Raw genomic sequence first — 15,508 nt, forward strand, 5'->3', positions numbered from 1 at the left:
TTCTGCCCAACCCATTTTACACTTGTTGGTTTGCCGGTAGATCATTAACTGGGGTGTCATTGGCGGAGAGCCATGCCAAGGTCTTTTTTTTTTTTTTTTTTTTTTTAACTGCTGAAATTATGTTTGATTTTTCAGTTACTGAACACCTCGGTAAAGTCAGAGAATTGACTAAAAAAAGTCAGTGAAGTTCTCCTACTCAAGAAATGGTATTGATTTAACAAAAATAGTCATGTTAGGCTACCAGGATTATATATGAATGGTGAAAATATAGTTAAACTTTCATAATAACATGGCATCGTGACTTTTTGACTTTCCTAAAGCCAAATGGCGTGTTATCTGTACACATTTTGAGCTTTCCACGTGTATGTCTACAGCGGATGTAAGCATACGTGGCATTATCGCAAGAACGTGCCCCAGAACAACGTCACAAAAAAAAAAAAAAAACAGACAAAAACACGGACGGTGACCTACGTCACACACTTAGGAAAACAATAAACGGTTGGGTTTAGGAAAGAAACATTGGGGAAGGCTTAAACCCCCCTCCCAAAAAAAAAAGCCAAATGGCGTGTTATCTGTACACATTTTGAGCTTTCCACGTGTATGTCTACAGCGGATGTAAGCATACGTGGCATTATCGCAAGAACGTGCCCCAGAACAACGTCACAAAAAAAAAAAAAAACAGACAAAAACACGACGGTGACCTACGTCACACACTTAGGAAAACAATAAACGGTTGGGTTTAGGAAAGAAACATTGGGGAAGGCTTAAACCCCCCTCCCAAAAAAAAAAAAAATGGTGGATACACGCGGGACGCGATCCCAGCTCTCCTGGGTGAAAGTCCTTTGTTTTACCCTTCCACCACCCCAACCACCCTCCTTCTGCGGACTTACATCCTTTCATACTACTCGCTACGGCGATAATTCACACGTAATGTAGGTTGATAAACACGCTAAAAACCGATTATGCGTCTTGATAACACGCCAAAATGGCATACGAATTGGCGTGTCATACATACGCCACTTTATGAGATCAGTCTGTTCATAGAGACATTCCTCTAATGTGCAAATTTCCTGTATTGTAGAGGGTAGGCCCACGTTTCCTGACTATTAGAGACGGTCTGAAGACCGTTCCGGGTTTTGCAAGGTTTGCCGAAGAAAAGAACTAAGCCTTGTGGTGACGACTGCATTAAAATTGAAATTGACTAAAGCTTTTGTAACTATGGGGAATGAAACCTCCATGTGAAGCATCTGGACCCATTGTTGGTGAGATGAACGAGAGATATGGACCGAACTGCTTGAGAGGTCTGACATTTTATGAGTCATCAGTTAAACATTTATATGTTTAACTGTTCTTTATTCGCGTATTTTATCTCTCAGTTCTTTAAATTTTTATACTGCACTGTAAAATGTATTCTTGTCTTTTATATTGTTTTATAACTGCTCTTTCATTTTTTTATGTAAAGCACTTTGAATTGCCCTGTTGCTGAAATGTGCTATATAAATAAAGCTGCCTTGCCTTGCCTTGCCTATGCCCACATGGTGAACAGTCTACGATGTGACAACCTAACGTCTTGTGAGCGTTTCCCTGCAGCAAGACTGGTGCAGTGCTGAATTGCTTGGGGTTGAGTGGTTACAATATTGTTATTGGGGGATGTGACTCTGCATCTGTTAGGAATCATATTAATGTATTTGTTGTGTGTTTGCCTGTGTGTGTCTGTTGTGTGAATTGATGTATTGTTTTGCTTTGGTTTTTGGATTTGTGGCTTATCGCTAGAGATGTACCGATATCGGTATTGGCTCCGATACTGCCTAAAACGCTGGTATCGGGAAGTACTGGAGTTTATGCACCGATCCGATACCACGTAATAAAGCCCTAAAGAAAATCTACATTAAAGTAGTTTATTTATGTTCTTTTTCTGTTATAACCGACTGTCAAACTGGAGAATAAAAGAAAGTTCTGCGGCATTCATTGTTTGTGTTTGTTCATGTTTCACAAAGAGTTTAACCTGAGCCAGACAGACAACAGAGATAGAAATCATATCACATCCATACAGGGATAGTAGTATACAGCTGTTAAAACATAATAAAATATATGACACACTGGTATCGGATCGGTACTCGGTATCGGCCGATACGCAAGTTCAGGTATCGGAATCGGTATGGGGAAGCAAAAAGTGGTATCGGGCCATCTCTACTTATCGCACATCCCAGCTGTTTGAGAATGCATTGTTCTTTGCACTGGCAGAATTAAGAGGCATTTCAAGGGAAAACCAAAGTAAGACCAGAATGGGTTGTGGAAAACGGCCTTTTTAGCTGTAAACAATATAAGTGCAACCAATTAAAATGAGAGTCCAACTGTACATCAAAATGAGAAGTGGATTGAAAAGATGCAGTACGTATTCACTTCAGTCTTTCTGGATTCACATCCTACTAGGGTGTGTATTTGTTTAGTGTACAAGTAGCGTGTGTGATGCCACTGGCAAGAATACCACGCCGGTTAAAGAGATGTAAGATTGTGACATCCTGGTAAAGCAACGGCGAATAACCGTCTGTGAAGCCAGTGGGAGCCATCAAATCCATCTAGTTTTGTCTCATTTCAATTTGAAAGACTGGTTATACTTGAAAATGTAGTACTAAGTATAATTTGTTATTACATTAGGCTTAATTCAATATTGACGTATTCTGACTTTGTGTGTGTGTGTGTGTGTGTGTGTGTGTGTGTGTGTGTGTGTGTGTGTGTGTGTGTGTGTGTGTGTGTGTGTGTGTGTGTGTGTGTGTGTGTGTGTGTGTGTGTGTGTGTGTGTGTGTGTGTGTGTGTGTGTGTGTGTGTGTGTGGGGGGGGTGTGGTTACCGCTCTGTGACTCCTGCAGTGTTTCTGTTGACTCAGTAAACACACACTGAATAGAATCCTGTTTCTTTCCATGAAAATGTGGTATCAGTTATACTGTTACTTTCAATGACCTTTTTCGTATTGGATTGGATGAAGGATAGAATGTTCAGGTAGCTCTTTAGCTCCAAATCTACATGAGCTAGAGAGACTTGCTGTAACCAACCGAGTGTGTGCAGGTGGCAAACAGACAAGTGCATTTGGCCCAGACAGAGTTAACGGATCCCTTTAGGAGTGGGAGTCAAGTGGGGCTCCACCCTCCTTCACACAGTGGTGTGACCAGGAGGAGCATGGGGAAGGAGAGACACCGGGAGGCAGTTTTTTTTTCTGTACTGTGTGAGTTAAAGTGAAACCTTACTCTTACTTTTGTATCCCTGCAGGTGAGACACGTTGCTCCAACAAAGGCTTCTGGATGCGGTGTCTCCCGCGGCTCAGGTGAAAGGTAAACTGAGCTCTCGCCTGCAGGCCCACTCTTTATTGTCTTAATAATGCATATGCTCAGTTAAATTGGCTAGCTATCTGTTTGAACTTCAGTTAATCAAATGGTTTGCCGTCACCGTTCACATGTTACGGTCCAAGGTTATGGTTTCATTTTTTTTAACGTACTCTCAACATTTGACAAAAATGCGAGTACATTTTACCCAGTGCTGCTGCCTGGAGGGATAACTCCCTTTTTGAGCAGAACAGAGAAGTAGGCCATGTCTCTTAATGTGTAAAGTAGATTTACTTTCTGTGTATGTCAGTTTTTATTAGATTTTAAGTATACTTGCTTCCTGCCGCTATTTGATCATGTCAGTCAGTGCTCTAAAGCTTACATTTGTGCTGTTGTCTTCTGCATTTCCATGTGAGCAATTGGGTGTCACTGTTGAAAAGTTGTAGCGCAGTGCAGCATTGAAAGAAACTGTTTGACAGAAATGAGATCAGCAGCTTACAGGGTGTGTCCGATTCATTTGGGTTAGAAGGGAGTAAATGTTTGGGGTTGCACAAGGACAGTTGGCTACAGAATGATACTAGAGAGATATGCAAAAGGCCGAAAACAGGCAGTTTGCCTGGAGTACATGTTGATCTTTCATTCAGTGGCAGGGAAAGTGTAATGACTAGCTACTATTTCTTGTTTCAGCCTCCCACCCTGAGCACACTGTGTATTTTGGGCTCTCCTGGAAGGATAAGTGTACGAGTGTCTTTATGCGTGTTGGTTAGTTGTATAAACAGGACTGGAGGCAGTCAGCTGTCGAGCACATCTGTCCATTGGGCATAAAGATGCAGGCAAACTAATGGCGTTTTTCCATTACATGGTACCTGCTCGACTCGCCTCGACTCTACTCGCCTTTTTGGGTTTTCCATTATCAAAAAAACTCCCATGACTGCCAACAGGTACTTTTTCTTGTATCACCTCCGAGAAGGTTTCAAGCGAGCTGAGGCGATACCAAAAGGTGACGTGAAAACCTGCAGACTACTGATTGGTCGGAGAGAATCGTCACTAATCACTGCGTCATCACTGCTAGCGACAGACAAACCCCCCATTTTTAAATAGTTTAGCCAGCGGTGTTGCTTTACCGCCTTTTATTTTTGACAGGACAGCTAGGTGAGAGAGAGAGAGGGGGAAGAAATTGTCACATATCGGACTCGAACCCTGGACCTCTGTGTCGAGGCATGAACCTCTCAGTATATGTGCGCCCGCTCCTCCACTGAACCAACCCGGCCACACGCCTCCAGTTTCTTTTGAAACAAAATTTGCCTTATGGCTGTGGCAACATAAAAAAAGAAAAACAACGCATCTTCGACGTTGTGTGTGTGTGTGTGTGTGTGTGTGTGTGTGTGTCGCGTTAGGTCACGGCAGTTTCCTGTGGCGTCGCTATGACGACCATCCAGCGCTCCTCTCACGCATGAGGCGGTACTAAATCTGCAATGGAAAAAGGAGGACAGGGGACCGCGGCCGAGCCGAGCCGAGTAGAGCTGATACTAGCAGTGGGTAAGCGCCAAACGTTTATTTATGTAGCACCTTTCACAGACACCATATAAAGAAATGATAAAACAACCAGATAAACTAATGGAAACCAGGTGTTGTTATTAAACTTACTCAAATGAATTTACCCTTCTTACTGTAAATGTATTTTTATATTATCTTTTGGTGTGGTTGAATCACACTGATGGACGTGACACAGTTAACTTGTAGTGGTGTAACGGTGATCCGTTCGGATCAACACTCGCGGTTAGGAATACATGTGAACTGAGGATCCATTACAAAGTTTAACCATAATAATAGTGTGAAATACATTTTTACTGTCCCTTATTAACTTGCATGCTCTGGTTTTGATATCCTGAAACTGTCTGCATTGCTATTACATACATACATTACATACACACTTCTAAGATGGTCACAGACTGTACTGTGGTAGCCGTGAGGAAAAAAAAAAACACCACTTGTCCGCGCATATCAGTCAGGAAGTGTTTGGATTCAGCCTTGCCCAAGCTGTTAATCTTGGCATGTTTTCGCAGTATGGAAACGTTTGAGATTTAACTGCAAATTACACATTAACCAGGCAAAATGTCCCAACCTGAACCCAGCAGCCCACACCCAGGGCCTACTCTTGTCTCACTTTTTTTGTCTGCCTCAAAAGCCACACACATTCAAACTTTGATTTATTACAATGTTGAGATTATGGTTATAAATACTCTATAGTTTATCTTTCTGTCTAGTGACTAACTGGTCACATAGTTCCCTTATCTGTTCTGCGTTCCATTTTAAGGTTAGTAGGGTGCACACAATGTAGTGTCCGTCTACTGGGCAAATAATTTAAGAAAAGCATGTACTGTTGTTTAACAGTTGAAGGATGTCTCAATTTTTATATAGTACGATGATCACAATTTGGTTTACACAAGTTATTCAGTGTCTCCAACAACTGAACTTTAAACTTTATTATTATAAGAACTTTATAGCCTTTACTAACTGTTAATTGAATTTAGATGACAGATTTACCTGGACTTTGACTTGCTGTAGAGAGGAATAACACAATAAATATGGAATTTGTTTTTAATAGCAGAACTGCTCTCTATTCCTTATTTAGTCTTTCCTAAGGTTCTAATGCTTATCATTTGATCAACAAATGACTTGATGTAGCATAGTATAACATGGATGACGTAGGGTGCAATGAGAGGAATAGGATGGGACAGTGAGATATACTGTGTGGGTTATTCCCTAAATTACCATGGGCCTATATATCGGTGCTTAATGTTAGCTTAGACCCAGCAGTCTCTTTTGATCAGCAAAGCAAAGTGTGATTTAATGAGATCAACACTGAGGGAGCCAGACGGAGTATTGTGTTTATTTATTGTGCCCCTGGTGGTTGGAGAGTGGCTTTATCCACCTATTGTTGGATCTGAAACTCATTCTGTGCATTAGTTACAGTTGTACAAAAGTTGTACAACTCGACAACTTCACTGTTAATTCCTCGTCTGCTCTGATCGCCAACAGCTGTCTGCTCTTGGCGCATCTGCCGTCTCTCACTGGCTCTGTCTTGCACGCAGTAGGCTACACACTGAGCTAATCCCCAAAGGAGCTATTCACTCCTATGACAAGAGTAGTCATTCTCAACCTTTTATTTTTCTCTCAAAGACGCAATGAATGATAGCTTGCGTTTTAACTTGTATGCTGTTTTATGATTGAGCGCCATTTTGTCTCCTAAGTAAACAAGCCGGCCGGAGCATTGGGCAATCCTCATTGTCGGACCCTGTTTTGAGTGAGTGAGCCGGGCAGAAGCAGCGGGAGAGTGGGAGCAGGGTTACGCGGAGTGTGTAAAAGAGATGAACTGGCACGGCTTTAAGAAGAAGAAGTAGATCATGTAACGCAACGTCCCACTATAACGGCACATGCCATCGGGATGATATGAATGATTAATACTTGTAAATGCTACTGTATGAAGCCGCCGGTGCATGATGCCCCTGCTCTTCTGATGGGAGGGGCTGGACAGAGAGGCGGAGGGGGGGAGAGCTGCAGCAGGAGGTCTCACTCTACTTCAAATTCTGGCATTTATTTGCAAAATACCTACTGCAGCTTTAAGGGACTGATGGGCACTACAACATATAACTATAACTCCATCAAACGGTTCCAGAGGTTTGTGCATTTTTATTATTGATGTCAGAACAGCACTGGTTGCATTTTTTTTTCCTTTTTTTTTTTAATCTAGTAAGTGGAGCACAATGGCTGTTCAGTCATCAGACCTATTGAAAAAGTCTATCCTCATTACATTACATTAATTTAGCTCCTGGGCTGGCTTGTGACACGACTATCAAGTGACTACTTCAACAAAGGGCAGAACTTGCACTCTTAAGCAGATTGACCCAATTACTTCACATTGACTGTTTTACAAATCATGAGCAAGTCTTGGTGTGGCAGTATTCATTCATCTCGGGTTGTGAAGGCACCCAGCAGTCCAATACGGACAGTCAGACAACTTTTCTTTTCTTTTTGAGGGGCTTGGGGTTTGGGGAGAGGTGACGTGAAGTTGGCGTGTTCTGTCTCTCCCCGTTCCTCGCTGGGAAGGATAGTTAGACACGCCTCGTGCTGAGATTAGAGGCTGGAGGAGGATAACAGCTCATGGATCGCACCTAGTTATCAGTTTTATGAAGATGGTTGCAGCTAATGCAGTTGCAAGTGTAGATTGATGTAAAACATCTCTTGTATGCTGCATGTATTGAAAAGCAGCTAGAGGCTCTGGTGTCTGAAAGTTGGATTGGGAAACACACTGGACCTGGAAGATGACAAACAAACATGGACATTGTGAAAAGGATAGTATGTATAGGAAGTATAATAGTATGGTAGTGCTTAAATACAAATCATAATCTCACATTTTCTACCAAATAGGGCCATTTCAAGAGTGACTTATTTATTTTTTAGAATGGCTGGTAGCTTTAATGTGTAGGACAGAGGGATGTGTATTTAAAGTGTTTTGACTAAAGCATTTGCAGGGACTTATGCAAGACCTGATAGTAGGTTTAAAGTTGTTTTAGTTTAGTACAGGTTGTGCTTTGTAGTTTGAGTAATTGCACTAACTTGACTGCTAAAATGTTTTGCAATGCATTGAAAATACAGACATCGTCTGTAGGTGTGTGACAGCTCAGACTCTGACTCATTTCAAAACTTCCCAGGAGCAATAGTGCTTATTTTCCCTACATCCTCTGCCTTTTTCTCCAGTTTGTTCATTCATAAAGTGCTTCAGCTGCAGTGTAGGCAGTTTGATACTTCTCATAGGTTTTGCACCACAGTTTAGCTGGCAAAGCAGTTTTAAATGTATAGCCATAGTATTTTAGCTCTCGAGTTAACGGGAAGGTCAAAGCAGCAGGTTTGTGTGATTTGTGTGATACCATTGCAGAACTCAAAACAATCTAGCTCAGAGTTGCCAGTTAAAATTCCCAAATTAAATTTTATTTGAGAAAATGTATAAGCCATAATTTATTCCTCTTTGGCAGCTGGTGAGATTAAAATGATATATTACAGTCTGAGGAGTCTGTAATGGGCTCCTATCCTCTGCCTCCCACTGCACTACTCTTTGCTTATGCATAATTAATTCACGTTATTTATCCCACACCTTGTCATCGATTATCCCTTGCTTAATGACCCTCCTTCTGTCCAGTCAGGATAGGCAGCCTCCAGGTCTAAGCTGGCAGATATCTTCCTCCCAGCCCCTCACTTCTCCTGTCTCTCCAGCAGACAGGCATACCCTCATCACACTCACTCCCCCGAGTACCACACTTTGCCCAGCCCGCAGCCTGTGCTGGCTTAATCCCACAACGGCTCATTTTCTGCCCCTTTTTTCTGTTTCTATTTCTTTTTCTACGCAACCTCCACATCTTATCATTTTCTTTTCTGCCGCAGAGGTTTTCAGCTCTATAAAAATGTCTTATCGTAACGTAACAGGGCCTTTTAAATCGCTGCAGTGACTTAAAGTAGAGCACAAGAGAGACTCTAATTTGCATGGCCTTTATATATAATTCAAGGTGCAACGTGACAAGTAAAAATGGCTGATGCATTGTGTTTTCGTGCGTTGACTTTTTCAGCTATGGGAGTGGAAATACGGGAGTGGCATTTAGAGCTGGAGGGAAGCTATATGGGAAATTTGTTGTTGATACTGTCAAACTCTTAGATGGGTATCAGGGCTCGACATTAACTTCTTGAGGCACTTGTCCTTTGGACAAGTACATTTACGTTTCACTTGTCCATGCACAAAAGTCACTTTTCTATCATTTCAGTTTCTACCCAGCAGAGGCTGATTTACCAAGGGATCTTTTAAAAGGTGTAGCTACTTTACAGTTGATTATTACCTGATATTTAATCCGGAAAGTTGTGGAGCTGAGGTTTTACAATAACTGACAGAAAAACGAGCATTTGCGTAGTAACATTACGAGGCAGAGAGCCAGCCGCTAAATGAGTCCGATTAACTTAATGCTTCATCCACACAAAGCACACTGGTATCGCCACAAGTGACGGCTTTATTCGGCTCGCTTTCTGTGAACGATGTGGTGACGGGGTAATGTTAAGGCGGAGTTAGCAAGCTACCGTTAGCTAACGAACACCGGCTGGTTGGCTTGCTGGTTCCGCTGTGCTTAGCGGTCCGCTGCCCCAGATTGTGGGAAAAAAAAATTGTTTCAAATCGGTAACATGGACGTAATGAGTGGCACATAACGCTAAGTAACATGGCGTTTTATTTTGTTTTATTTGAGTTTTAACTTGTCCAGTGAGGCAAGTAAATTCCTCTTCCACTTGCCCTACAAAATCTCCACTAGCCTTAATGTCGAGCCTTGGGTATTTTCATAAATAAACTGCTCTTTTGGCATCTGAGCAGAATCATGTGTTACACATGACCAGTGGTTGAGGAAGTACTAAGATCAAGGATCGGCAGTGCCCCATATATATCTATGGCAACCAAACTTCACCGGTGAGACAAACGTGTGACGGTCAGGCAGATGTTTTGGCAGGGGGGAACTGATCAGAAAATGTAATGAAAATGTAACGGAACGTTGTAGAAATGTAGTGGAGTAGAAAGTATAGATAATTGCTGCAAAATGTTGACGAAGTAAAAGTAAAAAGTATGCACTATTGATTCTACTTAAGTAAAGTACAGATACGTGAAAAATGTACTTAAGTACAGTAACGAAGTATTTGTACTTCGTTACATTCCACCACTTCACATGACATATATTCTGTTTTCACCTTTATGTAACCATGGAAGGTTTTCTCATGCCGCCTCTTCTTTCTCCGCAACATCCTGCTATGCCAGGGAAACTGAGGGTGGCCTTGTAAATACCAAGTAAATTGCTGTTAACCCCTACGCTTCCTTGTTGCAGTTTGGTATTAAGTGCCTTGCTGAAGGGCACTTACTCGGAAAATAAATTGAACCTCTCCCACAGGCAGGACGTTCAGATCAACAGATTTAATGTTACCGGCCCATTTTTTTTAGTCATGTCCCATCTCTGGTTTTGTCTTCACTATCCACTTCTTTTCTGTTCTGTCTCACTAGTGATAGGAGGAGAATTTAAATGGTTGAACCAGTCCCACAGAGTGTGTGTAATGCTGTTTGAGTAAAAGTGTATACAGTGCTAAGAAAAACAAATGCACTCAGATAAATGTAAACTAATAACACTTAAATAATTGTTTTCCAAATTGGCGTATTTATTAAATAATTTCGATAATAAAATCCAAATAAGAAGTGGTTCTACGGCAAGTGAGATTTTCCCATTAATTACTTAAAATTGTAGTTAGTGGTCAGTTGTGCCTTATTCTGTACAAAACACTTACTGACACTCATTCTTCACAAGCTGATGTGAACCATCCCTCATTCACATGTTCTTTCAAAGTACTTCAGATGAAGCAAGATGGTAAAAAAATAAAGGTGGAAGATGACCCTTGGGTTACCGATAAGGACCTAGATCTTAGGTCTAAATAGTCTCAAAGTCACTGAGGTTGAGATTTATGTCTCAGCAATGAGAAAAATATAGGGCGACGATGGTGTTCATGGAATTGCATCATGGAGGAAAGTACGCTTCTCCCGTAAATTCAATTTATCACATTGTACAGCTTAAATTGGCAACCTGAATTATGTTTCTGGGACGATGTTCTGTGTGAGTCCATTTTTTATCATCAAATTCTGCAATTCCGGAAAGGTTCCGTCCTTTTTGGACACAGACAAAGATTGTAGGCAGTGCTTTGTCGTTAGTCATCGCAGGTTTCTAATGTATGATTTTAGCTATGTGAGAATAAAAACCGAAACGTATGCACACACAACTAGCCTATATGCATACAGAAATGATGTAGGCTACATGCTTGTGTGTGTTTGCATACAGAGCGGGGAAGTGAGATCCGATCACACATGGTCACTCAAGACGCATGTGGAGACACATTCTGATGCCAGGTGTGAACTAACGTACTTATAGCTGTCCACTTGGGATCGGATCACTCAGGACGGATATTAAAACCAGGTCAGGTGTGTGTGTGTCTAGTAGGGCATCTAGTTTTGTCTCTTTTGAATTTGAAAGACTGATTATACTTGAAAATGTAGTACTAAAAAAGTATAATTTGTTAGGCTAAATTCAATATTGACATACATTCTAACTGTGTGTGTGTGTGTGTGTGTGTGTGTGTGTGTGTGTGTGTGTGTGTGTGTGTGTGTGTGTGTGTGTGTGTGTGTGTGTGTGTGTGTGTGTGTGTGTGTGTGTGTGTGTGTGTGTGTGTGTGTGTGTGTGTGTGTGTGTGTGTGTGTGTGTGTGTGTGTGTGTGTGTGTGTGTGTGTGTGTGCTGCTGGTTCTCACACACAGCCACCACTGGCCTGGATCCAACCGTGCAGACAGCCAGCTGGCTCGGTCTATCTACCAGGTCAAATGTGGTTCTAGTGTGTGAAACGGAAATGGATTGGTGAATGGTAGAGGTTTGAGATTTTTTTTTAAGAAGGGGCGACATGGCTGCTTTATTAAAACTGTTAGGAATGTAAACTTTGAAAGGTCTTGATGGTGGGCTGACTAAGCTAGACCTTTCACTAAGAGGGGTTTTTCTTATTACTTTAAGAGGACTAAATATGTGTCACGATACTTGGTACAACACAAAAATGATACAGATACTGGTGTATTGTATGGTAGCGATGGGAATTTTAGACACTGCAGTTGTTGTTTGAGATTTCAGGCAGTGTGCATGTTGGGTCAGACATTTTGTGAAGTGTGATCATTTGTATTAGGAAGTTGAGGGCTCAAAGTAGATATGTGATTGGTTCACACGTGGGTATTAGAGGCAAGGGAGCACAAAGAGAGAATCATGATGAGATCCTGTTCGATAAACCAAATGGGATCTGTGCTTGTGTTTTGTTGTAACCTTATCTTTTCAGATACATCTTTTCTCCCCTACTTTTCACCCTCAGCCTGAACCAGAATCTGAGCTCATTTCCCACCCCCTTGTTGGGAACCCTAGCTCTCGTTTTCAGGCTATGTTTATCTTGCTCTTTCCCTTCTCCCTGACAGAAGCCGGCTGTGTGTACGAAGGGAGGTTGTGTCTCCTGCCAGTCTAACCTGAAACACAGAGAACAGTGGAGGCATTCTTCCCAAGTGACAAATCCTTAGCCCCTCTCCTCCCCCCCCGCACCCCCCCAATACTCAGGTCACATCTGGGCAAGAACTAGGATAACCTCTGACAACTTTCCCGGACTACATACAAGCCCTAAATGCTCAATCGGATGAGTGAGACCTTAAAGAAAGTTAAAAGATGGTCATATAATAGCTACATGATGCAAATTGTTAAAATAACTGCAGCATCTGTGAAGGGCATGCTGGGTAGAACAGGGTGGAGATTGTGCTTGTGTAGTGAAACTATACCATGGGAACGGACCACCACAGTCCGCACACAACAAAGGGAGTTACCTATTTTAAGTAAGATTAAAAGGGCAGTCTGGCTGAAAAGCATTTTCTCCACGCAAGTTCCTTAAAATATACGTGCACCCACCCAATCCCCCCTTTGCAAGACTCAGAATAGAACAACTAAACCACACATCCTCCCACAGCGTCACAGAATTAGTCTCCTTTTAAAACTGTAAAAGTTGACCTAGTTCTGCCTTCTTCATGTCTTCTTAGACACAGTAGTTACATTTTTTGATTTACCATTTGTTTTTATTTAGTTAGAGATTTTTAGATGTTTAGAATGTTAAAAATATCAGTTTCTAAGGCTACTTCTCCCATTTCTTAGGCAGCTATGACAACTTGATGGATCTGTGACCATCACTTCAAATATTTCTATTGCCTTAAGGCATTTACTAGGACTGACCTAAGGCCAGTATTATTAAAATTTTATTACCTAAATTCGGATGAATGGACATGCCAGTTACTGGGCAGCTTTGTCAATGTTTTGACCTGAATTCTAAATTCTTTCAGCCATGTTTTTGTATGATGCTATAAAGCCATGCATAGTATGGCAAAGGCAGGGTCTTCCCAGTAACAGTTGTTTCAGTTATTTTTTGTAGTGCACATAGTATTTTTAGTTTACTTTTGTATGTTTTTAGAACATTGAAGTATGGGTTAGTTTTTGCACTTATAATTTTAATTTTCCTTCTCATTTTTGTAAGTGATAATGACTAGAAAGAACATAAATATCTTCTTCATTTCTCGATTGTGTTTCTTAGCAATAGTTTACAGGATGGTTCAGTAGATGAAAAAGGACACAATGTTTCTGATTTTTCTTTTACTGGAATAGTAAAGGCAACTGATCAGGTGGATGCTGTTAGGATAGAAACAATATCTGAGCAATCCGGCAGCAGAGGCCGTGGTTGAAATGCACTGCACATTTCCAAATGAAAAAAACAAATGTTTGCATGTCTGCTTGTGAACATCCTCACTCTCCCCATTATACCATTTAAAGAAAGAAAGAAAAAAAACGTGGTCTGTCTGCTACTGGATGCTGCAGTGTTAATTGTTGATGCACATGCTGGTGCCACCCTATTGGTGTATATCTAGGCCATTTGGCCATCCATTAGTCCTGTCGTCACGGGAGACGGGGGGAGGGGGGTTAACAGGGTTGGGGGTGCTAAAGGGAGGACAGATGGGAGTGATGGAAGGATGGAGGGAGAGTCTGGACTTAATCTATGCCATCATATTAGCAACAGCTGGCTTGATGTCTGTCAGTATTGCAATTTGCAAGACTCACACATAAGCTTAGCACATACTCTGCAGTGTGCACATGTGGACACGCGCGCGCACATACACAAAATGGAGTTTTTAGTCAAAGCCACATTTGTGTTTTGGTCACTTAGGCTACGTTCAGACTGCAGGCAAAAGTGGCCCAAATTTTTTTTTGGGGTCAAGTGACCAGGTCAGACTTCTTCAGAGGTAGTGTGAACACTCAAATCTAGCCCAGATCAGATTTTTTCAAATCCGATTCAGTCCACTTCAATGCAGCATTGTGAACAACCAAGGCGGGCTTTTACCTCAATAACCCTCACCGCGCCCTCTCTCTCCGCGGGGAGGGGAGGGGCGGGGCCCCCTGCTCCCGGTGCGGCTGTCAACCTGGGCGGACTGTCCTCAGTGTGCCCCAACTGCGTCATGTCGCCGGCTGAGGTGGGATCCTGGTCCCTCGGGGTCGGGTGCACCACCAGCCCGTCTCGCCCGCACCGTCGGGGAGGTGGAGCGTGAGCGCGTGCGATAGGACCCGAAAGATGGTGAACTATGCCTGGGCAGGGCGAAGCCAGAGGAAACTGTGGCGGAGGCCCGTAGCTGTCCTGACGTGCAAATCGGTCATCCGGTCACACAGATCGGATCGAGCAAAAAATCTGAATTAGGCACTAAGACTTGCGGTGTGAACGTAGCTTTAGTCTCCTTTTGAAATTGAGATTATCATAGTGAGTACTGTTTAAGAATGGTGTATTTCTATACCTATTTTCTTTTCTTTCTTTTTCGTTAAATCATTTATAGCTCTTGTGTCCAATTCTCATAGGCTAGCTTGAGAGTTTGGGGGAGGTGTTAACTATGTATGTCTTTTATTTTTATATTATATGTTTGTTCCTGAAGTGTGCTGTATGTCAGAGACAAGCAGTTGTGTTGGTGTGTGTACTTGGGCTCCCAGTTTCAGCTTAAATCAGATGCCTTCAATATATTTTTTTCTAAACTCAAAATGTGAAAATGCTGACATCACCAAGCCAACAAAAAAATGACAAAAAATGTAGCAGAGTGACATCAGTCAGGGCAGAACTTGTTGATTAATTAATATGCATATTATAATCCCATATAGCTCCTGGCATTGCAGTAGCAAACGGAGGTGTGTTAGCTGAAGATGTAGAACCAACCCTTCCCAACCTTTTATGTGTCACAGACCTTTTTTATATCGACAGCGTTGTGCGGACCTGCCGGCAGGAGAGGGGTCACAACTGAAATAAAGTTATGTTCTGACGTTAAGTAGGTCAACACACCTTTACATCTCTCTTCCTCTGATGAAACCATCAAGCTTTCTCAAACTCTCATTGTTATTTGCTCATGTTTAGCTAGCTAACAATCAGGAACCCAGCTGTGATGCCACTAGCTGGTTACCACGCTGGTTAAAGAGATGTAAGATTGTGACATACTGGTAAAGCAACGGCAAATAACATGGACATCTAGT

The 15,508-nt window shown here is 42.0% G+C and overlaps 1 protein-coding gene across 3 annotated transcripts in view; it reads left to right on the forward strand.

The window, feature by feature from the left end:
• Nucleotides 1-15,508, forward strand: part of osbpl5 (oxysterol binding protein-like 5) — a 61,183-nt gene that overhangs the window by 16,811 nt on the left and 28,864 nt on the right. The window contains exons 2-3 of one of the 3 annotated variants that reach the window (XM_028585123.1): nt 3,267-3,328; nt 4,717-4,858. The exons of 1 other annotated variant lie outside the window; for it this stretch is intronic. In XM_028585123.1, the coding sequence (XP_028440924.1) occupies nt 4,795-4,858 (64 nt within the window). In that variant the 5' untranslated portion in view covers nt 3,267-3,328; nt 4,717-4,794. The remainder of the gene's footprint in view (nt 1-3,266; nt 3,329-4,716; nt 4,859-15,508) is intronic. One more of the 3 variants, XM_028585124.1, reaches the window with a different exon arrangement.

The sequence above is a fragment of the Perca flavescens genome, chromosome 8 (genome assembly GCF_004354835.1).
Source record: "Perca flavescens isolate YP-PL-M2 chromosome 8, PFLA_1.0, whole genome shotgun sequence".
In the NCBI taxonomy this organism is placed as follows: Eukaryota; Metazoa; Chordata; class Actinopteri; order Perciformes; family Percidae; genus Perca; species Perca flavescens.